This window comes from Podarcis tiliguerta, assembly GCF_965153285.1.
Source record: "Podarcis tiliguerta genome assembly, chromosome: 1".
Lineage (NCBI taxonomy): Eukaryota > Metazoa > Chordata > Lepidosauria > Squamata > Lacertidae > Podarcis > Podarcis tiliguerta.
The window spans coordinates 3,018,930-3,043,827 of NC_139534.1; the positions used below are offsets into that span (position 1 = coordinate 3,018,930).

The 24,898-nt window shown below is 43.9% G+C and overlaps 2 protein-coding genes across 10 annotated transcripts in view; one reads left to right on the plus strand and one right to left on the minus strand.

Moving 5' to 3' along the window:
- Nucleotides 1–4,068, plus strand: part of ATIC (5-aminoimidazole-4-carboxamide ribonucleotide formyltransferase/IMP cyclohydrolase) — a 30,241-nt gene extending 26,173 nt beyond the window's left edge. For both annotated transcript variants that reach the window (XM_083401841.1, XM_083401842.1), the window contains exons 14-16: nucleotides 1,118–1,300; nucleotides 2,984–3,139; nucleotides 3,580–4,068. In XM_083401841.1, the coding sequence (XP_083257967.1) occupies nucleotides 1,118–1,300; nucleotides 2,984–3,139; nucleotides 3,580–3,699 (459 nt within the window). In that variant the 3' untranslated portion in view covers nucleotides 3,700–4,068. The remainder of the gene's footprint in view (nucleotides 1–1,117; nucleotides 1,301–2,983; nucleotides 3,140–3,579) is intronic.
- A 5,047-nt stretch (nucleotides 4,069–9,115) lies between these two features.
- The window catches only part of FN1 (fibronectin 1), a 69,952-nt gene continuing 54,169 nt past the window's right edge, over nucleotides 9,116–24,898 (minus strand). For 2 of the 8 annotated variants that reach the window (XM_083400376.1, XM_083400372.1), the window contains 14 exons: nucleotides 23,508–23,777; nucleotides 22,261–22,448; nucleotides 21,022–21,109; nucleotides 19,901–20,077; nucleotides 19,439–19,528; nucleotides 19,023–19,202; nucleotides 18,177–18,266; nucleotides 16,464–16,903; nucleotides 14,810–14,948; nucleotides 14,056–14,220; nucleotides 12,305–12,430; nucleotides 11,515–11,621; nucleotides 10,396–10,506; nucleotides 9,116–9,851 (listed from right to left, as the gene is read on the minus strand). In XM_083400376.1, the coding sequence (XP_083256502.1) occupies nucleotides 9,777–9,851; nucleotides 10,396–10,506; nucleotides 11,515–11,621; nucleotides 12,305–12,430; nucleotides 14,056–14,220; nucleotides 14,810–14,948; nucleotides 16,464–16,903; nucleotides 18,177–18,266; nucleotides 19,023–19,202; nucleotides 19,439–19,528; nucleotides 19,901–20,077; nucleotides 21,022–21,109; nucleotides 22,261–22,448; nucleotides 23,508–23,777 (2,246 nt within the window). In that variant the 3' untranslated portion in view covers nucleotides 9,116–9,776. Of the gene's footprint in view, nucleotides 9,855–10,395; nucleotides 10,507–11,514; nucleotides 11,622–12,304; nucleotides 12,431–14,055; nucleotides 14,221–14,809; nucleotides 14,949–16,463; nucleotides 16,904–18,176; nucleotides 18,267–19,022; nucleotides 19,203–19,438; nucleotides 19,529–19,900; nucleotides 20,078–21,021; nucleotides 21,110–22,260; nucleotides 22,449–23,507; nucleotides 23,778–24,898 lie in introns of all 8 variants that reach the window. The other 6 variants (XM_083400375.1, XM_083400371.1, XM_083400378.1 and 3 more) reach the window with 3 other exon arrangements.

Here is a 24,898-nt window from a genome sequence, read left to right on the forward strand (position 1 = left end):
GATTCCGCCTGCTTTTCTAGTCCTCATTGTTGCGAAAAAAAAGTTTGAAAATATATGTAGAACTAAAGTGGAAACAGCAGGAAAAAATATGCAGGGACGGGACAGTGATTGGAGCTCAAAAGTTTTGGATGTTGGTATTCTGCATCTCTGCTTGCCCCCCTCTTTCTTTCTCCTTAACGTTAGAGGCCTATGAGTTGTGTCTCCCCACCCCTTCAAAAAAAGCTCAGCAGTTTCTATGTATGTTCCAGCATTTTTGTAAACCAAAATGGTGGGTTTTTTGTGCTTTTTTGCAGGGGATTTTTTGCAATCAAGCAGTATACAAAATTGTATTAAAGTAATGAATAAATTTCAGCTAGAAATTTATCTACTTCTCCTGAGCTGTGTATTTTCATGCTTGCAAATCTAACCTTTGACAATTTTCCTATATGTTGTTTTGCTTACGTGGACAAGTTCATATAATGCTGGACAGCATTAGGTTACACAGCCTGTGGTCCTATTGAACCTGGTAAGACTGAATTCCAAGGAAACATCTTGGAGCTTTATAATCCCCCTTTGGGTTGGGGCCCCTAATCTTTTCCAGAGGTTCAGGGCTGCAGTGAGCCTTCTCTAGGCCAGTGACACCTATTCACTCAGCCAGAGTTGACTCTCGTTGGCTGCCTTAAACTCCTGCACTATCTGCCCATTTCAATGAAGTCTGTAGTGATTGTGGAAATTAAGAAGGCTTACGATGTAGTAGAGAATATTACAGCTTTCTCCATAGTGGTTGGGACTCCCACGTTGGAGAACGGCTCATCGCAGACCACGCAGTGCAACTGCTTTCCCAGAGCAGGCTAGATGCCTAGAAACTCTCATAACTTGAGTGCTTCCTTTTCCTTGGCTCAATACATAGATTACTGAAGAAAAAGCAGTCTTGTTTCCTAACTTAACAAATATTTTGCTTCCCACCCCGGCGGGTGTGTAACGTTCAAGAATCTTGTTTCTAAACTGGTACATATTGGTGACACAGTTTAAGGTTTGGCTTTTCTGGTGAGGCAGGCCTTGAGTGAATTTCTTAGGAAAAGGTGCCCATGGAAGCGTGCCCTTCCTCCAAATAATTATAGTGCTCTGTCTATTTCAGGTGGTTGGCATTGGGGCAGGGCAGCAGTCCCGAATCCATTGCACCCGACTGGCAGGAGACAAGGCAAACCACTGGTGGCTCAGGCATCACCCACGGGTGCTCTCCATGAAGTTCAAAGCGGGAGTGAAAAGAGCGGAAATCTCTAATGCTATTGATCAGTATGTCACAGGGACCATTGGAGAGGTAAGCCTGGGGGCATCTGGCTAGAGACAAAGTCCAGAATCTGTTCAGGAATGGTGCTTGCACACCTTTTGTTTGTTTGTTGCATTTATACCCCTTTATCCAGGGAGCTCAGGGTGGGTGGCTTACATGATTCCCCCCGGCTCCTCACTTAATCCCTACAACAACCTTGTGAGGTAGGTTAAGCTGAGAGGCAGAGACTGGCTCAGGGTCACCCAGTGAGGTTCTTGGCCGAACCAGGGATTTGAACTCTGGCCTCCCAAGGTCCTAGTCTGGCACTCTGACCACTAGGCCACGTGCAACCTCTACTCACGTAGGAGGCACCTTGGAATGCTTACAACCCTGCGAAAGCTCTGTGCCAAGGGCTGCCTTATTCAGATACTCAATAGGATAGCCAAAGCCTAGGGAGAAAGGGATGTGCCTTGCATATTCATGTATTTGGGATGGGAGCTCTTGGTTGTGATTGCCATGGCTGGATCTATGTGCTGTTAGTTATTGAAGCTGCAATTCTCTTGTTGCTTTTATATAGTACTTAATTACAAAAAACAACAGTATGAAAAACAGGCAGGTTTGTTCCAAGTGCATTAGACTTCTTAGGGTAGCACACCCCCCTTCAAGTTAGATGATCCTTGGAAGCCTCAGTAAAAAGGCCAGGCATCTCCGCATTTCTCAAGGCAGACAACACTCCCATCATGAAGTGCATCTGAAAGGTAAGTCAGATGCAAATAAAACTAGGATCAGTATCAAGTGTCTTCCTTCCAGATCTGGGTTTTTAAAGAAAAATAGTCACACATCATATTTATCAACTGATATTTCAGAAGATCCAACTGGGTACCTTTATAGCTGCTTCCACGAGAAGGTCTGGTTCATAAAGAGGGAAGGTTCCTAAAGACTTCAATCTGAAGTACCAGAAGAAATTAAGTCAGAGCTGCCGCCTAGTTCTCATCAGAGATCTTTAAGGGAATAAATGGACCACGAGTGGCAACTCTCTGGTTGAAAAGCTTGTGCCGAAAGCATTAAAAACAAATATCCAAATTTGAACACTGCCCCCACCCCCTTTAGCTGCAGAAGGGTGTTTGACTTCTTATTCCAATTACTGGAATGCTTCTCTAGGAAGTTCAGGGCTTCCACAAACGTTGCATAACTTGGTAAACTACACACTCCTTCGGAATGCAATAAAGTCTGAATGCAATAAAGCAAACAGGGATGTGGTTAAAACAGACATTCTGCAAATCATGTCAGAAGTCTGATTGCTTCCTTGGGGCAAACGGCAGCTGGATCAGTGGCACTCAAGACAGAGGACAGTGAGCCAAAATCCTGTTTTGTTAAATGTTGTGTTGGGCTCCTTGTACTAAATGGTCTGTTTGGGTGCTTTGATGTTTACTCACTGGCTGGAGTAGCAGAAAATAGGCCAAGCAAAGCAAATGACTCTGAAATGAGCAGGGTGCTTTGTAGTAGGAAGCTGTAAGGGTACGTGTGTGTATTAGTTTAAACAACAAAGGAACCAGAGGGGCTTAGAATTTAATAAACCCCTGAGTACAAATTTTGTAGCAAGGTGTTACGTGGCTGTGACCTTCCAGTGGGGAACTTGGAGAAATGTTTGCATTCTTGTCGCTGTATTTGCCTGCATTGTTGAATTAGATGCCGTCAATGAAGCAGGTGAATTTTAAAAATGCCCCTTTGCAGGATGAAGATCTTGTCAAGTGGAAGGCGCTGTTTGAGGAAGTCCCAGCTTTGCTAACTGAGGCAGACCAAAAGGCATGGATTGGGAAACTGAACGGAGTCTCGCTCAGCTCTGATGCTTTCTTCCCTTTCAGGGATAACGTGGATAGAGCAAAGCGGGTAAGGCTGTGGAATTGGCGGGGAGGGGGGGTGACTGCGACTCTTAATGACTAACGGGCCTAAGGAGAATATGTCCACTTAGCTGCTCTCACTCTGCATACTGGCTCCCTAAAGTCTGTTTTGCAGGTTACGGTTGCAAGTAAGAGGTATCAAAGTGGAAGCAGGAGTAGCTGTAGGGAAATTTAGTCCTGACATGCATTTCAGGAAAAGCTGGTGATACTTACTCAAACTCGGACAGGTTGCAATTCTCATCTTTCAGCACCTTCCAAAGAGAAGATTCACCACCCTTAGTATCCTCTCTGACCTCCGTTTAGGACAATCTTCCCTAAAAGTGGTTGACAGCTTTTGTGGGTACCCCATATGTGCAGAATTGTGCAACAGCTAATGAAATGGTTCAATAAAGCTGATTTGTTTTTGTCTCCCTCCTCCTTTTCTCTCAGAGTGGAGTCCAGTTCATTGCCGCCCCTTCTGGTTCAGCAGCTGACCAAGTTGTGATCGAAGCCTGCGATGAGCTGGGAATAACTCTAGTTCATACCAGCCTCCGTCTCTTCCACCACTGAAGCTTCCCCACGTTGCCAGACATTCCTCCTTGCTCATTTGCTTGTCTCTTTGCTTGTGGAAGCATCCTCATTAACGGGTTCTTGCTTGCTTTCTAAAAAGCCAGTCTTCATGGGAACATTTCACTTTATATTCTACATATGATACCCATTGCTTTGAGAAAACTAAAGTAGCTGATGCATTTCTTGAAAAATTAAAGGACAAAAGTGTTTGTCACTAATGTGTCTGAAGTCAAATTCTTTATGCATTCAAGGCGTGGACATTGGTTTTATTGGCTTTTGCAGTATGCAGATAATCAGCTGGGCATTGTATGTATGGGAAGCAGATAATCATTGTACTTTGATATTAAAATACCACATTTAATCTCATAATAGTCTCACCCCCATTTTTGCAGCTCTAAAGTGGGTTCCAGTGCTTTCCCCACATAATAGTTGCAGGGTATAATTTGACAGCAGGAGGATCTGTGGAGCTGGGCTGCCGATGGTCTTGATTGCTGGCTATTGACTGGGAAGGGCAGTCAACCCAGGTGCCAGATTGCTTTTGCCTCTCTGGGTCCCTCCATCTGTTCATGCCTCTGGGCGCGCAAGCTGCCGGAGGCCTGTGCAAACTTGGCAGGCGTGGAACTCCAGCGCCCCACAACGTGGCTCACACCCAACCTCTGAGGCCTGCGGCTCCTCCTGCCCACACTCTGGGACACGACGGCTTCCACCCACCTTGACGGCTTCCAGCCATTACCGTAATTCACTACATAATGGTTGCACCCCCCCTTTTTTGGGGGGAGAGCATTAAAAATGCAACAATGATGCAGTGAAATATGGTATTTCTATTGCACTCTTCGAAGAGCAAGTTACAATTGCTAATACAATAGGTAAAACAAAATGTAATGCATCAGCAAGCATTAACAATATAAAATGGTAGCAAGATAAGTAAACTTCACAGCAGTGGGAATAGAGGCAAAGGCCTGGGTGGTGGTTTTAAATTGGTGCCAACTGTACAGACAGGATATTCTGAATTTGGGGTGATGTTCACTGGCCACTCCGATTGCAGCTTCTTCTGTGGTTTCTCCTATCATGGTTAAATAGGATGAGGTGACTGGCAGCTACAAAACTTACTCTGCACCCTCAGCAGACGTTACCTCCACAACAGCTAAACCTCTTTTTTAAAGGGATGGAAGGATTTATAGACCTACAAGCATGGAAGAAGCTGCACTCACACGGATAAGTGAGAATTTGAAGGGGGTCCAGCACAAGGAATATAATACATGTTGAGTAAATTTATAGAATAAATGTCGTAGTTTGTAGCCATGCCGTTATAAGCAACCACAACACATTCTTTTGTTAACAAGGGTTGGGGAACAACTGCAGGAGTATCTGCAACAACTTTGGTGTGGGAGTGTCTGAAGCTTTATCGGGCCCCTGTATGCTTATTCTCTGTATCCTGTGCTGGGTACCTGGACACAAACTTGTGGTCCGACTATAAATATGTTAAACTCCAGAATTTGCACCGGGACATCAAGATGCTCTGTGCAGCTTCTTCTACTCTACATACTCTCACATAAGACCAGGAGAGATAAAGACTTACAAAAGCTGAAGCCTCATCTTTCTAAATGTTTGTTTCCATTTTCAAAACTCTGAAATCAAAACAGTGAGCTACAATATGGAGCAGTGGTGCGTCAATCTGCTGCTTTAAAAAGATTTGCCTTATGCTTAGTTGGAATTATTAAATGTGAACTGTCTTTGGGGAGGTGTATTATAAAGTGATGGAAATAACGTCTGCCATGCTGACAGCAGAATACGTGGTAAGAGTAGGCAATTTTCACTGCCAAGGGGGAGGAAACTGGCAGCATGGTTTCTGCGTGTTTGGTGGTTTATTAAAAAATGTCTCCACTGTGAAATACTCTGAAGCATGTTTTGCTGTGCTTGTCAGATCAGATGTTCAGTTTAAACAAAGGGCTCTTGGTGTCAGAAGTTATTTGTTACAGGCATGAAAGTGACCAAGCAACAAAATTGACTCAATTTCTAAAGGGTTTTCCCCAAAGTGTAAGAGAGAATTGTTTTTTGTGTTTTTTTAGGGAGTTGGGTCAGCACTTCTGTCTCCTTTAGGAAAGCCTTTAATTTGCCTGGAGAAAGAAACATTTTGGGCATATGCTCAGTGTGGGTATGTTCACCTGGGTACGGTAATTCACTTTAATCTAAATAGACAAGAGCTTTTGATTTTACTTTACTTTCTATACCAAAAACAAAGTCAATAGCTGGCGAGCTAAAGCTTTTTAATTTTTAATTTAACCAATGACAAGTGTTGAAGAGATGGTTCTGTCCAGCTCATCTAACACTCGGTGTAGTTGAGATGCAATGGTAGATGAGAATGAACTGCAGCTGGTGGAGAAAAACCCTTCATAGGCTCTTGCTAGACAGGTGTGGTGTAATCTAGAGCACCAAGTTACGCTGGCTGTATTCAAGTGAAGGAGAACGAAACTTGGAACAGAAGAGCATCCACCTCCCTGACTCTTGGCTCATTTCAAGTTGTGCTGTAGTTGGCTAGGGGGACACAACCTGTACAAGCAGCACTGTCTAACAAGTTTCTCGTTTGGAAGTGCACAGCCAAAACAAAGACTTCTGTAATCATACTTGGAGGAATCTCCATTGGAGGTGGTGGGACTTGAATGAATTTCTCTGAAAGCAAGGTTTAACGTGGCCCAGCCTATGAAGGGAATGCTTTGTGCTGTTTGTGACTCTACAACTATGCGGTTGTATGAACTGGCCTTGGATGACAAATGAAGGTAGGAAAATGTGCTTGGTGGTTTCTCCTGTTGGCATCCATCTGTCTCAAGGGACAATGGAGTGTGCCTCCAGGGGTGAAGTCAAACGGCTGCATTTGCAGCACTGAGTGACCTCCCCAGGGCACAAGCCTTGGCAGGGTGTATGTAGGTCTTGCGCTGCCCAGACAAAAAGACCCCTCTCTGCCTCACTGATGTGCCCCAAAGGAAAGCAGGACAATACATGTGGCACCAGCTTGGTGCCAAACATACTGAACTGGTGGCCTGCATTGATTAAAAAATAAACTGCCTTTTAGGACAGTTTTACTAGGAGCAAAAACAGTCATCCCCTTACTTGCGCACAATTGAGTCACATGCGACTGCATACATGCAGCATTGTGAAATAAATAAAGAATACAATTCTAACCTGAAATGGTGGGGTTGAGCTGGAAAGTCCTTGTGACCCCCAAGGAGACACTCCTCAGAGGCCGTAGAGTATGCCAGTGAGCCAAAAGTCCAGAAAAAAAAGACTCCCAAGAGCTCCAAAATGGTGTGCGGACGCTCTCACTGCTGCCACACTCTCCCACTCAACGGCGGGGACTTCTTGGAAGAGAGAGCTCATTCTGAGACACTCCCACGCTACCCAACAAATCCCGCTACCCCCACAAATGGAACCTTGCTAAAAATGCCAACAATGAGACCGGGGTCAGCAAGTTTTACCTCGCCTGGGCCGGTTCACTCCAGAGATCCCTCTCTGGGCTGGATTGCGCACACACCTGAGCACACGTCCGTGTGATTTCCGGTGTCTGCGCAGATGCAATTTCTGGTGCCGCAGAAGCGAGTCCCCACATCGTGCTGCGCCGGTTTAGCGCAGCGCACGGGGACTTGCCGAGCAGGCAGCTTGGTTTGGGGGTGGCTCATGGGCCGGTTAACCCCCGTGGGCTGCTTGTCGCCTATGGGGCTTAGGTTGCCTACCCCTGAACGAGGCAGAAAAAAGGAGGTGAAAACAACCTGTCCTCTTGGAGGAAAAGGAGGAAGTCCAGCCACAAAGTGGCTTGAGCGCCAGCCATGCAAACGGTAGGAAGGGGCAAGACAGTCTCCCTCCCTGCCCACCGCTTCCCTCTCCCACTCTGGACCCAACATCCCTGCCACCAATCAACCAAACCTTTAAACAGCTGTTGGGTGGGAAGCTGCAGTGGGTTCCCCACTTTCGCTTATGCACACAGGGCCCGTAACATACGCCCCGCCCCCCGGGAAGTTTCCTGTTGTCAGAGAATGGCTGGGTGGGAGGCATCAGCTGAGGAACCACCAAGGGAAACCCCAGAAGAGGAAGGCTCAGAGCCCAGGGATTGGAGATTGCACACAGGAGAGTTCAAGGAGTGGACTGCTGTTGGGTCAACAGGAATTAGTGAGCAGGGCAAGTTGGTGGCAGCGAGGCTGAAGCAGAGGAGGGCAGGCAAGAGGCTGCAGAAGACGACAGGAAGCCTGCCTCTCCTGTTAGTATTTGTAATGTATTTCACAAAGTAAAGATTTATATTCAACCATTTATGTATTCAACTATTTTTGATCACAAATAGCTAACATTCACTCTGACAAGCTCCCCCCCCCCCTGTCTCAAAGGAGACGCAGAGGGATGCGTAGGCCAGAACAAAGATGCCCAGATGCAGTTTGAGACTGCTTGGAAACATCTGGCAGAGAGGAGTCTTAGAGGGGGTAGAAGGTGGGGACAATCAGTCCTGGCAAGACCTACTCAGAGTGTTGTTGAGTTTATGCTTGTTGCCTTGAGTAAAGTTAACTTCACTCACAACTGGCTCTGCTTCTTCTGGCCTGCATCAGACTCCAGCCCTGACACCTGCAGTAAAGACTGCAAACAGCAATTTCCATGATAGCAACATTAACAGTATTGCAAGCTATACTGTGTAACAAAAGCTGTATTACAGTATTAGCATTTTGTTGTTGTAATCATGGCAGTCTTGGGTTCTGTGTGTTTTTAGCCTTGTGTTTCATGTTGTGACTGAAGACGGTTAAGATCTCAGGGAGTACCGTTGCCAAATGCCTTAAAAATAGGGTCAGAGTCACTGGGCGTAGAGCATCAACATTCAACACCAGCCCCTCTTGTTGCCCTAAAGCAAAATCTTTCCATACCATCACCTCCTCCCCTGACTAGTTCAAATGGTCTAGATCAGAATGGGGCAAGAGTAGAGAAAAGGCCATCAAGGTAGGCTACAGGTGCCTCACCCCCATGATAAATTCAGGGTGGGCTTTCTTCACCTGTTTCACAAGACAGGCGTCTTATAGCAATAAAGGCGAAGAGAGAGAATTTCCTTTGCTGTATGAATTAGTGATTCCAGTTTCAATTTTCACTCAGCCACAAAGCTCATTGGGCAGCCTTAGGCCAGTTGCCACCTATCAGCCTAATCTATCTTACAACAAGGGATGTAATGAGCAGGGGAGACATGACTGGTGATGTTTTGAAAAATAAAAAGCTCAAAAAATATAAAGGAGATGTATTTTTATGTTGGGATAGATCCACGCTTGCACCAATGGTGCTATACAGCACCTGTACTTCAGCGCCTAGAAATGGGATGTAGAAGAGCTCTGTGTTCTGGTTCCAGGGATGAGCTACACAATCCAAAGAAGAGAGAGACAACTAGACACACAGCTGGATTGTAAATCTTTTTATTAAAAGAGTTGTCTCCCACAGTAGTTAAAGCTTTGGCACTTACAGTATAAAAAATAATCACTGATCATAATTATACCAAATTCCTCTGTCAATGGTGTACTAAGTGTCTTTAATATATTTTCCTGTTAAAAAAACACTGAGGGGGAGGGGAGGGAGCAGGGAAAGGAAGAACAATGTTGATAAATAACAGTACGAGATACAAACATACCGCTAGGGAAAGAAATTAGGATAATTTAGAAAGATTAGGACTGTGCATATTTTCAGATATCACAGTGATGGGCTTTGCAGTCCCTATTGGTAGCTGCGCAATTAGATGAACACAAAACTTTGGATTTTCATTCATTCCCTATGGCAGGAGAGCCCCTCCCTTAATCCCTTAAGGCTACTGGTTGCTGAGCAAATTATGAGTTAGTATGAGTCATCTTCAGGGAAAATACTGAATGGTATTGAAACACTGAGCAAAAGAGAAGACAGTATACAACTATCCTTTGTGAAAAGAAGTCTTGAGACTTCTCCCTTGGAGAAGCTGTGAGTTGAGCAAAGCCGAGAAAGGCACTCTGGCCACCCGAAGCAGACCTGCTTTCCTCTAGCAGCATTCTAGAGTGGATGGTCTTGGCAAGAAAGACTTTCCTTGGCTGGTGTTAGTCTCCTCGTCGATTTGGCGTCTCTGCTTGTAGATGCAAAGGGTAGAAGCATTCAATGGGGCAGTGAACATTCTGCTGGAAGAAAGGAGGAGGAAGGAAATCAGAGCTCAACAGGTCTAGAAGGTGGAAAGTATCTTGCTCAGCCAAAATACTTGCATCTCTTGACATTTCACAATGCAAACCCTTAACAGATGAATTGTGAGAATCCTGACTGTTGTAGTTTACCCCTCACAGAATTACACTCACGACACAAACTGCATTCCAGTCTTGTTTCATACCATATCATACCGTAGGATATTGTGGGAATTGGAAGCCTGTGGCAGTCAGACTAGGAACGTTTGAGTAGTCATCACATGAAAGTGGTTTAGAACTGTTTTAGGCTGGCCATGCAGACGACTAACTTATTCTAAATATTTTGGTGTTGGACTAGAAGCACTTGATTCTGAAGCTGTGCATCTGATCAGTCTCTTAGATTAGAAACTGCTGGGAGACCCATGATGTTAACAGAAGTTGCCTGTCTATAGTGGAAGACTACCAGGAATTTGCATTCTTAGTAACGATGGTGAGCAGTGCTGAACAGCCACTGCTGTCAGATGAATGGGGCTTCTATACTTACAGTATTTGAAGTTTGTTGCTGTCTCTGTGAGTACTGTGAGTAGGTGTGACCAGGAGAACCTTCAGGTGAGAGCGCAGCACCTGGCCGACGACAATTGTCACAACGCCAGCCCTTTAAATAAACAAACACTACATTTTAGCATGAGCTTCTGAATGGGAGATGTCATATATATCAAATTTCAAATTTGTCCCTGAAAAAAAGTGGCATACACAATTGTTTCCCTTCGTATCCTAAGGGAAAAGATCCAGTCAAAATGAGAAGTTGATTCACTAGGTATCACAGGTTCATTCATACAGGTAAATTTTCACTGATTTTAAGTGAATGGGAACTCAGAAGTCTGTGTATGATTACAGTCTTAGTAGGCAGAGGAACTAACAGCGTTTTAAGGTCAAGGTCCATTTAAGTGTTTTCAGTATAGGCTTTCAGTATAGTACTGATCATTTTGGAAATAATATTTCAACGACTACAAAAGCTATCTGAATGAAAGGCACGTTAGGAGACAGGAACAGGACTGTGTCACCCAGGCAGCTCTAAACAGCTCATCCACAATGCTGCAAAAGTACTTTGTTCTGAAAGTGGCATTAGTATTGGTAAATCAGACTTCATATACTGAGCATGCCTGTAAAACCGGGAAAAATGCATAATGTCACATGTTTATTTCTGCTTTAGGCTCCCCTTTAACAATTTCATTTGTAGTGCTTGTTACTGTAGAGTCACTTAAAATGTAATGAACTCTTAACCTGAGTGGGCATTATCCACAAAATATGTCCAGATTCTGCAAGTATGTCATATTCCCCTTTCAAGAAGCTTTGTGAAAAAGACTGATAGAAATGTTGTTTAAAAAGAAAGGTTAAGATTAAGAGATATAATGTGCAATATAAATGTAAGAAATATGAGACGTAGTGAGGGTATGGAGAATTCTCAGATAGGCTGATGGAAGTCAAAAAAGATGTTTATGTCAAAACAAATGTTAAATCTGGAAAAAATGTTTATTGGAAAGTGAATAAAAATTATTTATATATAAAAAAAGTATGTCATATTCCCTCCTGCCTCCCCCCGCACTCTCTCACACACCATGCTACCTGTTATAAGTCACAGCACTGGTATTAAAATGCTTACCTGCTGTCCTCCATAGCAAGTACAGGAGCAGATAGCCCCAAGATATTCCTTCTGCCACTGCTCTCCTACATGGTACATTTTGCCCTCATCATAGCAAGTTGCTTCATCTACAAAAAAAAAGCCAAGGAACAAGCAGTTCTTTTAATAATTGGCATGTACTTTGTCACTCGGAGGGCAAAACATCTCCGGTATTAAATCCACCTTAACAGTGCCAACCTATACCAGGAAGATTCTTAAGACAATTTAGGATGTTATCTCCAGTGTGGTATTCATCAACAGGTTGGCAGGATTTTGTTCAGGTTTTCTCCTACCTGCCAGCCTGTGGAAAAGAGGAGGAAGGAAGAAAACCTAGTTGAGTACTGTTGATTTGTGGCTGCCAGCATTGGCAGTAGGGCCATGAGTTGCCAGTGCTTTGCTGTAAGAGGGAGCACCTAAACCGGGCAGAAACTTTATCCTGATGGCAGGAACACATTTTTCTTGCCTTTTGTGGTATAAAGAATGAACAACCCTGTGCAGAACACCCTCGTTGTCAGTTAAACACTCCTGTAAGAAGAATTGTCCCAGAGGACAGGAATCGGACCCCAACTTTTCATTTTAATTCAGAAAAATAAATCACTAGAGGTGGCATTTAACTACGCTTAACTGAGAGTAGATCCATAAGTTTGGCCCATTAATTTCAATGGATCTACTCTGAGTGAAACCCAGATTTCACTTCTAGGTTATTTTGGGGACAAGCACGAGCAGCAGGAATGTTGTTTTATACATCAAGAAAGGTAATGCCCATACGTACGAGGTTCGCATTTGAATTCTCCCTTTCCATTCCCAAGGCAGGTGCAGCTCATCATCTGTCCATTCTCTCCTTGCCGGTCCCACTTCTCACCAATCTTGTAGTTCACAGCGTTGTCATGACACCACTCTGAATGAACCAAAGAAACAACAGGTCAATAAAGTGATGCTGAATCCACACTGAGCCCTGTTTGACAATGTGTTGGTCACTTGATGTATTCTGGGGCTTAGGGTCCCATAGACAAAAGCCTCAGATTGGTAGAAGGAGCTCTTTACAAAGAACAATATTTCAACAAAAAAGAGCTCTTATCCAGTCAACTGGCAGCTAGGCACAGTTTGGAAGTAAAAGGGGGCCTGACATGCTTAGTATCCATAAAAAGTAATTCCTGTTATTGTTCCCAGGTTAACAGTCTCCGCCTATCCAAAAAATAACTCTAGGGTGTTTCAGCCACATCCATCTGCGGTTGGTCGTCTCATTACTGTGATTGCTACGTGAAGCTGCTTAAACCATCACTTATCCCAGGGTGAGCTAGAAGCAGTTGATCTTGCTAAGGGTTGAGCAGTGCTTCGCCACTGGAACATATTATGAACATATTTAGAAAGTGAATTGGCTTTTAAGATTATTTTAGAAAGCTCTAATGCTGCTAGGATACATATGACAAGGCTGGGAATGAGGGCTATAACTTGCAATATGATCAAGACATAGTATTTGGGTTTTATCAAATTGTCTTCAGGTTATCAGGATTTATTTAGTTGTTGATTTGGCTGTCAGTATCTGTAAATGTGAAGCACACACAGAAGAATCAATGTTCAATTAGGTGTCTTATTTTATCTGGGGGGGGGGGGGGACGTAAGAATGTAAGTGTTTGGTGTCAGCTGGTAAAGTCCTGAAGCAAACAAAATACTGAACTTTAATTGGAAAAAAAACTGGTGTAAATCAGAATTAGTGACAGCTCTTGCTGGATTATGTTTTATGGTTTAAATCCAACAAATAGCAGGGTCACTTATATTTCACAGTTAATAATTCCAGTCCAACGCAGGGCCAACTGAAAGTTTTTTCTTCAGCTTTTGTTAAGGGCAGATATTTAAACATCTCCTGAAACGATAGGCATTGCGGATGTTTTTTCAATGTGCTGGACCCAGTAGAAAATATTCTTTTATACTGTCCATTGTACAACCAGCTACGCAAATGTGTGCTATCCCCTTTTCTGGGTTGTCTAACATCACAGCACAATGAAAATGGTGGTGTGTTAACCAGGGCATTTGGGTGTTCCCTAGTTTGTCTTGTATTTCTTGTGTCAATGTGGGTTTGTTGTTTTTGTAGAAGCCTGCTAGGCGGTATAAGCCTTTGGCTTGCCAGGTTTTTATCTGGAGGTTTTGTGCTGTGTGGTGGAATAGTGGGTGGTGAGCCAGGGGGGTTAGTGGGGATGGGGTTGGGGACAGTTTACCTGCTTCTTCCTTCCATGCTTTAAGCATGGTCTGTGTGAACCTGTTTAGTGTAGTGGGGATTTGTTTGGGAGGAATGGGTATGCCACGGTGGGGGTATTTTCGATTACGTCTCTCTCCAGGTGTACCCATTGTTTTGTTTCGTCTTCTAGAATGCATGGGATTATGTGGTGCACTTGGTTGGTGATGCAGTATAGTTCTGTGCTGGGAATTCCTCACCACCCTTCTGGGGGGGGGAGGTGTAGGTATTTGGGGTTTATTGCCTCAAATTTTAGAAATGGAGCCAAATGAATTCAAGAAGCTACTCACTTGAAGAGTCACATCTGAAGTGTCCACTGCCAAGGCCTAAACATTGGCACCAGAGTTTAAATCCAGTTTCAGACATTCTTTCCCATTCCTCCCCAACAGAGTAGAAGGAGCCAGTGAATGTATCATAACATGAGTCATCTGTTGGTTGGTTTGATGTTCCAGGAACTGGAAAGGACACAGAATGAAAAGTAGCATGACAACATGCAGCACTTCTTAGCAAACAATCCCCCCCCACACACACACACTCAAAAGGGTGCCAGTAAGAATGAAGTCTCCATGCAGCGATAAATAGCACAAAATCTACCTTAATTATCTTTGTTCAGATAATGATCTGGATTTCATTGCTTAAACAGGCTTCCTCTCCCACTAAGATTATTTGAATATATAACTCAGAGGAAGCCAAAGAACAGGCAGAAATGTATGCTGAAAGATACACAATTGAAAGAGGAGTTTGAGGGCTAGAATGGTGCAGTGGTTAAGAGTGCAGTAGTGGGGAGATCAGGGTTCACATCCCCGGTCAGCCATGAAGCTGGCCAGGGTCACTTTCTCTCTCACTAACCTCCCTGGGAGGTTAAACTGGCATGTGGCATGGAGACACCTATGAATGCCATCCTGAACTCCATGAAGGATTAGTGTGATACAAGTGTGAAATCCAACCAAACAAGGACACCATAGTTATCAGCGATCCTAAACCAAGGTTATGACACAAAAGAAGAGTGGAGCCCTTCCCCCAAAGTGCTCCCTTTCTACTTACCAGCATTGCCCACTGTGACCACCTCTTCAAGGACTTTGTGCCTTTTCCTATTTTTAATTGCCTCCACTATGATGTTGTAGGTGGCACCTCTAGTAAGACCAGTAAGTGTAGCACTTGACGATGTGCCAGGAACTCTGAGCTACAATTTGAGAAGATGTATAAACATGTTGAATTTTGCTTTCTTGAAGAATGAGACACTGGCTCTGAAATGGCTGTATATCAAGTCGATTCTCTAGAGAGCAGGGTTCTGGGGTCCAATCCAATGAGGATATGGCTTCTCTTTACCCAAACAGAGATGAGACAAGTCTCCCTTATTCCAGCACCTTTCCCCCTTCTTTTACAAATGCAATGATGTGGCTACCTGGATCTACTCAAGTTGTCAAGAACAGGGTGAGATTTGAGCAGCCAATTTACTGATTGGCCACTTTTTGATGTCACCTTCATGGTGAGGAGCTGCCACAAAGTCGTCTTCCTGTGCAGCTCTAGTAACGTTGAAAGAGGAGCTTACAGTAAGTCTCTTTCCCACACCAGCATTTGTCCCAGTTTTTTGCAGGAGTGATAAGCCCATCCTGTTTTGGACAAGGCATTTCCTATCCAATAGGACAGAGATGAGGAACCTGAGTGGCCCCACCAGATATTGCTGGACTCCAACTTCTATCAGCTCCAGCCAGCATGGCAAGTAGTCAGTTATGACAAGTGTCATGATCCAGCAACTTCTGGAGAATCACAAGCTCCTCATTTCTGCCTTAGACCAAGAAAAAACCCCTCTTCATAACCATGGATTCCCATCTGTAGCAGCAAAAGCATGTTACTTTTGAAGTATTCAACACATTTCTCCGGTATCTTAGCTCTCATTTCTTCTATCTGTTCTGTAGTCTCTGCTCCCTGTAGCTCTACCATTACCTTAGCAGACTAATTAGCTGCCTGCAATGACTCATTAAATGACCTATTTTCCATTACTGCACCTTATGCCAGGAATTTCCTCCCAAAATGTGTATTAATGCCATTTCTCTGCTTTCCTTCTCCCTCATCCTCAGGACCGCAAAACCTCAAAGACCGCCTCTCCCCCTATGAACCAACCTAGACCCTGTGATCATCATCCGAGGCCCTTCTTTGTGTGCCTCCTCTGAGAGAGGTCCAGAGGGTGGCAAAACAGGAATGGGCCTTTTCTGTCGTGGCTCCACATTTGTGGAACGCTTTCCTCAGGGAAGCTTGCCTGGTGCTTTGAGGCAAAAGCATTACACTTCTCCCAGGCCTCCAATTAAACCACCTATGGCCTTTGAAACTGGAGGGGGGGGGTTGTTGTTTTTGTTTGTTATGTCATGTATTTTTGTGTTTTTGTATTGTAAACCGCCCTGTGATCTTCAGTAGAAGGGTGGTATAGAAATTTAAATAGTAGTAGTAGTAATATCCAACTGAGATTAAAGTACGTGTAACTTCAATGGGTACATTTAACCATTACCTTTAGCACGCCATCCCTGTTTTCATCATTGTCTTTATTAGATTGCAAATTCCCTGAGAATGGGGTCTTGAAGACAGTTTGCCTATGAAACTTGGTAAAGTGCCGGTGAGGGTGTTATCTAAACAAGCACAACGGCAACAACCCTTTTCCAGAATTACCACTACATTTTGGAAATTAACAAAACCAAGTTACCTCTACAGGCTCTTCCTCGGCACCAACAGGTTGACAAGAGATAATGTATTCCGTGGTCTCTGAATAGGGCGTCCAAGAAATGGTTGTCTGAGAAACTGCTTCCTGGAGCCTCGTGTGATTATTCTTGGGCAGAAGGTTGTGGGGATAATAAGCATGTTCATCCACGTCTGGTAGGTCTCCAGGCTGTACATGTGGCCTACGCCCCACTGGGGTGGTGGCAGTTGTAGGGGTCCGAGACCCATATACTTCCACAATGACTTGTTGGCCCGGCTTGCTCAAGATAGTCTGCTGACCAGAAGTCCCTGGAAGTTGGATACCATTTCCATTGTCATGCGGGTTGTTGGTGAGATAAGGCGTGTTCTCCACAGTGCTGGGCACATCCAGGTTCTCTGAGACACCTTGGCCAGAGTGTGGCAGCGTTACCAGCTGGGGAAGCTCATCTAGCCAAAGAGAGGTTAGAAGCAGTCAAAGCCAGGTTCTCAAGCACCCTTCAGCAAGCGCTGCTTTCATTATGAAACAAACGAAGCAGCTGCTCCATAAAACACTGCCTAATTCAAGCAATTAAACGTTAGCAGCATTCTCAAGGGTCCTGAAAAGTCATCATGCAGTTTCTCTACAGAGGCTACTTAGAGCACTTCAGCCAGAAGGCAAAAGCATGTGCCCACAGAACTCAAGATGAGCCAAAGTGATGACAATTTTTGTACCTTTGAGATGATCCCCTATGAAGCAAAAGAACCTTCTTGCCACAAATGATCTTTTGCTGAATGAATGAATGAATGAATGGCAGGACATTTCTATCCTGCCACTCTTCCACCATGGAAGGCAGACTCTCACCAGGCTGCATTACGTACCCTCACATTATGCCCTGGGACCACTATATTCAGTTCCTTTGATGTAATTTCAGCTAAAGGCAAGAAATATTATATACTACATTACTCCTTACACCTATTTCCAAAATCATTTAGCTTAGGGTGATAACACCTGAACTCCCCTCTACTTTACAACTACTTACCAAACACTTCAAAGGTGAATCTGGTTTGAAACTAACTGAGAGTTATGTCAGTCATCCATGACTGAAGCTCTTGACTCCCTTTCTTCTGAGAAAAAGCAACTCTTGTGTCTTAATAATGTATGAACAAGTCACTCAGACCAGCATGCATCAACTGATATCTGCTAGTCAATATAGATTTCTCCTTTTGAATCTATAAAAAGCTAGATGGTTTACAATCTAGCATTTGTAGGTTCCACTGATTTACAGTTAAGGAGAGTTAAGCAAGTGCCTACCTCTCACCAATCAAATTAAATGCTGAGGATGCAACTCCATATACTATTGAATGTTGTGAAGCTTAATTCTGAGCAGACATGTTTAATTTGGATTGGAGTGTACCCTCAGTTTTTAACAGATTCAGAGGTAAGCAGCAATATTAAATCAACATCTTAAAAGTAGGAAACAAGAAAGACAAAAAGTGAAAGGAGGTTTGTCAACCGCAGCCAAATCTATTGAACTGCGTTAGTACTTTGCAGGTCAGGATTACCAACTTATCTGAATATATGTATACAGATTGATGAGTGTCTCCACTTGTGTCCAGATATAGAAAGGAAATTTTAAGCAGTGATGTGCCATCAGTTGTGTGGCAATGGCATTAACTGAAATTCAAAACAGAACTGCACCTAGCTTCTCTTTCGGGCTCAGTAAGATTGAAGGTGTTCTACCTGTTTTGGTCCTTCCAATCAGTGGTTCACTCTTCTGATTATTCTTCACAGCAAATACATAGATGACATATTCTGTTCCTGGCTCCAGACCTGACAAAGGATTGGCAGAAACCCATTTTTAAAAGGAAGCAGTATTCAAAAGAAGCAGTATTCAAAGTCGGCACAACAGCTTGCAGTGCAATCTTATACATGCTTACTCAAAAATAAGCCTCGTTGTTTTTCATGCAGCTTACTACCAGATAAGTGTTTATAGGTTTCTAGTTTTGTACTCTTTACACACACTGCTCCCATTTACTACCATCTAGTTATTATTCAGATAGGCATTTATCTTGCCAGGATAACGTTTTGCTGGTTTAACTTCTTATATTTTAATATGGTTTCTCTGTTTTTCTTGTTTTGTTACTTTCATCTCCCTGTTATTTAATACTGTTCATCTGTTGTCCTGTTTAAGTTCAGATCTTGTAAATGCAGTCACAGTGGAAAGATGGGAGATACATGTTTCTAAATAGATAAATAGATAGAGGCAGGCTTCAAAAGGTAAGAAGCGCTAATAAGGTTCATATTCTGAAACAACTGAACCAAAGTGGTCCATTGGCCTGCTACATTTTAGCATGGCCAGGATATGGTCCCAGACTGTTGCTATGCATGTAGGAGCAGGCTTAGTTCTCAACTGCTCCTATTCAGGTCTTTGGGACAAAATGCACTAGTTACAACGGGCAAGGTTGTTGAGGCAGGGTCAAAAGTTGTCATTATCAAACCCCCAACCCACCAGGGATGGTCAAGCAAGGAACAGGCTCACCCCACCTCTCAGCTGAACAGCTGACTTCTTTGGGGAGGGGTACCTACCTGTAATAGTGGCCTCCGTAGTGCCAGGGCGGGGGCGAGGAAGCACTTCCCTAGGCTGCCCCCCAGCCTGCTCATATTTGATGATGTATCCTGTGATCTTGGCCCGGGGTGGCTGCCAAGTGAGCAGCAGGGAGTTGCTTGTGGTTGTAAGGAAGCGGAGGTTGGAGGGGGCGTCAATGGCTGAGGAACAAATAAAACCATTGAGTGCATGTATTTTAATATGACATCATATCCCTCAAGGGGGAAATACAGTTTCCATATGTTTCAGCTACAAGTCTGAGAACATTCTGCTTCTTCCCCAAAGCCCAAGCGGCGGGAAGAGAATCATTGCTGTAGCATGCCACAGATGATTTACATGATCAAAGGAAAGGAAACCACCATTTCAGTTAATATGAGTTTTTATAAACTACCCTTACCAGTGGAAGCATCAATCACTACTGGGGAGCTGCGAGCATTGCCGTTCAGAGTGTAGATGTATATCTTGTAGTCAGTGCCGGGCTGCAAGCCTGTGATTCAAAGTGAAATATTAAAAATAAAATAAACCTTGCTCATATAAAGTACTGTTCTGAACATCATTGCACCTCAAGTCAATAAAAACATGTTAGGAAGGGCTTCCAGGGAAGTTGGCTGACAAGCCCTAAGGGTGGCATCACCATGAATGGCGGGGATGGGAATGAGGGCCTATTGTGCTGCTTCCTATTGAAGGTGAGCAGAGCTTTTGTCACAGACATTTACACAGACATCCCTGCTGCATTCTGAAATGATACTGAAAAGTACTGGAGGTCTGGAAAGGAAGAGCCAAGGAGACTCAGACTCAGAGCCAGGGCGCAGATGGGACGATGGGCAGACACAGAGGTGCTGTGAATAAGTTCACATACCAGTGATAGTGTAGGGTTTAACATCAGGGCCAATTGTTCGTTGAACAGGATTTTGACCATTTGCTGGGACAGCATCAATATGGAAACCAGTGATTGCCTCAGTCTTGGTACGCCAGACGACTGTGATGGTCCTCTCTGTGACATCCGTGACACGTGCCCTACGGGGAGGGCTGACATCTGCACATACACACAAACACCAAAAGTCAGGCAACCGTCCGTTAGCACAACAGTCTGCTAGTACCACAGTCATACACAGCTGTTTGGAAGACTTAAGGCTGCAGACACACTATACCTTTAAAGCACACTCTACACATATTTCTTCTCTCAAAGAATTTTGGGCACTGTAGTGAAGGGTTGCTGGGAACTGTAATTCTGTGAGGGGTAAACTACAACAGTCAGGATTCTTTGGAGTGGGGGATAGTGCTTCAAATGTGCTTTAAAGTTAAAGGGTGCATGCAGTCTTGCAAACATGCATTGAGGCAAATTCCACCAAAAGGCTGCTTTAGAACTACCACTTATTTATACCTCCAAACCCAATCTGCCTAGTTCTCATTCAGGATTAGAACTCGTGATTCTAGGAACCCATTTCCAGGCTCGCCCAACAAATATGAGAAGAGGGATAGGACCAATCTAGACTAGCATCCTGTATTCCAACAACGACCAACTAACTGTCTGTGGAAAGGAATGAAGCAGGACACAACAAGGGCAAGAGCCCCATTGGTGCTCCCCAATGACTTCTATTTGGAAACCTGCTGCCTCTGACCCTCCGACAGACATCATGACTAGCAACTGTTGATGAATAATCCTCTTTTATTGACGTCTAAGTTGGTGGGCCTCACAGCAGATTGTGGTAGAAAATTTGCTATTTGTGGTATGATCTTCCTTCGGTCTCCCCTGAGTTTTTCAACACTCAGCCTTATTTGATGGTCCTGGGTTCTAATACTGGGCAATTGTGGGGACTTATCTATCCTCTTTCTTCACACCATGCATAATTTTATACACCTCTATCATGTCCTCCCCCTTCCCATCTATTTGCCTTTTCTCGAAACTGAAAGAGCTCCAAATGTTTTTGCCTTTGAATCAATGACTCCATGGCTATTTTGAAATGTTGAGTAACTTACTCTCTAGGGTAGTGACTACACCCTGGGCAGGTCTGCTGGTCAGAGAGTCCTTCAGAGCATAGATGCTGACTTCGTATTTGGTTGCGACCTAGATGTAACAAAACCATGGACGGTTAAGAGATTTACATCCTCCAGGAGGTCACAAAAAGCTGACGCATAAGCCACTTCAGTAAGCCTGCTCTTCGTTTATATTCTCTAACCCAATGCATTGTGAAGTGTTGGGAGCCTTATTGAGCAATCAGAAAATCAGATGGAGCCAAATATTCAGATGACACAAAAGAAACGAGCATTTTTCAGTGACTTGCATCCCTTGCTAATTAGCTTTTATCTGCTCTTTTGGAGAATTGCATATTCCACATGTAGAGCTTTTTTTCTGGGGGAATTCAAGGGTATGCAGTTCTAGCACTCACCCACCCCAAACGTTAAAAGTATGTCACTTACTGTAACAACTTCATGGTGAGAAGCACCACCTTCTTTCAAAAAAGCAAAACCCCACTGTCCCTATGCATCTTTTATGAGATATATAGAATGAAAGTTACACATGGCAACAGTGACTGCAGTCCCAGGGCCTGTCAGGAGATATACCCATAACTCTCTGTCTTCAATGGAAACCCCTTTTGGAGGAATGGAATATTTGCTTCATTCAAATGCAGTTATGAGAGAGGGCTGGATGTGTAGTCAAGCTCAATAGAGGTTGAACTTCTGCCCCAAATAATGTTGTGGCTTCAAAACAATTATAACCAAATGCATTTAAAAAGAAGAATTTTACCACAAGTGGTGGTCATGTAAAATAATCCAGGAATTATGGGAATTAAGGGGGGGGGCGAATACTTAAGAGAACATTTCCCAAGAAACCAGAAGTTTTTCTTCTGGGAATACGTAACAGAAGTCCCCAAGAATACAAAAAGGATTGGAAAATGTTTGTAGAGTATTTTTTAAAAATCAGTGTAAACAAGTGGGCAGATTAGAAGGACTTGAAAAAAATCAGCAGTGTAAGAGGAAGTAGGAGAAAATTAGTACAAAGAGTAGAACTTTGGTAACTAAGAATACGCAGAAGAGAGAGAAAAGAAAAGATACCAGAGAAGGAGAGGAAGGGAAGTCCTTAGGTGTTTTGCGTTGTGTCCTTGGTTTGTAGCGGTTTTGTTTTCATTTTCTCCACTTATTCTTTACTTATTCATTTTGAACTGTATGTAAAAACACAAATAAAAAATCCTTTCAAAAAAATAAAAGAAGAATTACCATGAGTCCTGAGACAACAGCCGATGTGCTATCTGGGGAGAGGTTAATTTCTTTCATTGGCCCGTTCTTATCCTTGGGATTCACTCTGATTCGGTATCCAGTAAGCTGAACATTAGGTGCAGTCCAGGTGACTGTCAGGCTGGTTGGAGCAACCTGAATAAACTTCAGGTTCATAGGAGGTGGGATTGCTGTCAAATTCAGGATTAAAAATTTAGATTACTTCGGGAGTAGTAATGAGTACAGAAATGGCTAGTCCTGCTGTGAAGTCACCGGTATCGTTTCAGGTGACTGCAGTTTTGATGATGTGATCAGGTATCTTTAAAAAATCTAATAGAAAGGAAGTTTCAAAATCCAGGTGCCGTGAACAAGGCAAATATGTATTGAAATATTTTTATACATGGATCATCAGTAATGGAAGATAGTTGCTGGAAAAACAGGGAACAACTAAGCTACAAAGTCATCTTTAAACAATGCTGCCACCATTTAACTGAGTAATACACACACACACACACACACACACACACACACGTGTGGATGTGATTGGTGCTGTTTTCTAATGTCCCTGGGTTACAGATTTAGAATTTTAAAGAGTGGTTATAGGTATAACCAGGCAGCAATCTGCTGTGCCTGCTCCAAAACAGGGTCAATTATGTGATTTTGGAAATATCATGATGATTTTATAGAATCAACAATAATCAAGATTATATGACGGTAACACGTTACAGAGACTTACCAACATTTATTGACTAGGCTGGCAAAGGGGAATGCCCCAAATCAGTCAAATTGTGTGCTCAAATGTTCTGTGCGAGTACTAGTGAAATTAAAAGGATGTGCAAGGGAGGACTGTGGGCATCGGCTGCAATGGTGATCAAACTGGTGAGAAAGGGCAAATGGAAGTGTCATAGGGGACCTTCAGAACCCCTGCCCAAGGCTTTTTTAAAAAGTGAAAACTAATCACCTTTTCTTTTATCAAAGGCAATCTTTTTAAGGGAGGAAAAGGCTACACGCCCCTTGATTCCAAAGTGTGTTTGTGTGTGTGTGTGTGTGTGTGTGTGTGTGTTACTTCTTATATCCTTCATTTTCCATGCAAAAGAAACCCATGTCTCTATGACCCCACACCAAAGGCGTTCCCCTGAACTGGGGATCTCATAGATGAGAAACCAGCAGCACTTGGAAACTATTCTGGCCAGCCAGGCAACGAAGGCAGCAGCTGCCCTGGCCACCGGGTGGCATTGCTATGTGTGTACCTGTGGACTGGGTCCCAATCAGAGGTAGGCTCTCCAAGCCATTGTGCAAGGCAACGATGCGGACAGTGTACTCAGAACCAGGCCTGAGGCCATGCAGCTCTGCAGTGTCGTCTTCGCCATCTGGAGCAGGGAATAGCTCATGGATTCCATCCTCAGGGGTTGAGTAGGTCACCCTGTACCTGGTGACTTGCCCCTGTGGGCTTTCCCAAGCAATTTTGATGGAATCGACATCCACCTCAGTGAATGTCAGTCCTTTAGGGCGATCAATGTCTGTTAGGCAAATTAATGATGAAAGATTAAGTGGAGGGGAAGGGTGGGGAAGCAGGTTTGGGTAGCACAAAGCACTTTGTTATAGGCATGCAAAGCAATCTTCTATTTCTCCACATCCCGAAATAGAAACTATTTATTTATTTTATTTTGCAGCCTGCAGAGCCATTTACAGCAGCACAATGGAGGTGTAGCAGTTAAGACTTGTGCCATGTTTTTCAGCTGTATGTTATGCTATTGCAAACAGCAATCAGCATAAAGCACAAGCTTTTTGGGAATCGAATGGCTGGTAGTCACAGCAGCACACCTCTGATGGTTTCAGCTGATCTGACCATTAAAAAGGTAAAGGTACCCCTGCCCGTATGGGCCAGTTTTGACAGACTCTAGGGTTGTGCGCCCATCTCACTCAAGAGGCGGGGGGCCAGCGCTGTCCGGAGACACTTCCGGGTCACGTGGCCAGCGTGACAAGCTGCATCTGGCGAGCCAGAGCCGCACACGGAAACACCGTTTACCTTCCCGCTAGTAAGCGGTCCCTATTTATCTACTTGCACCCGGGAGTGCTTTCGAACTGCTAGGTTGGCAGGCGCTGGGACCGAACAACGGAAGCACACCCCGCCGCGGGGATTTGAACCACCGACCTTTCGATCGGCAAGCCCTAGGCGCTGAGGCTTTTACCCACAGCGCCACCCGCGTCCCTGATCTGACCATTGCATTGATGCTTTTGCTGCAACCCAGGCAGATGCAAGGAAGGAGCCTGGAATCCGGCAAGCTCAATTCAGAAAATAGCCTTGGCTCAAGACCCTCCTCAAATACTATTCCCACGGACCTGCAACTATTTTTGCTAGCCCAGAACCTCTTTGATGGAGGAACTGTGTTTCCCAAAAGCGCTCTACACCAGCCAGATCAGAGACTCAAGCTGATCATTGTCTTGTGCTGCTGTAAGTGACTGCAGAAAGGCCTCAAGGTAGCTATTTCAACAAATTAACATCCACATATCAATTTGTCAAAAAACACACACCATTCTTGCAAATTATTGCCATAAGCATAGATAATAGGCATACGAAGCCTTATCTTTAAATTAAAGATTGTATTTGGCAGACCAGGATGTTACTTTTGATATAACA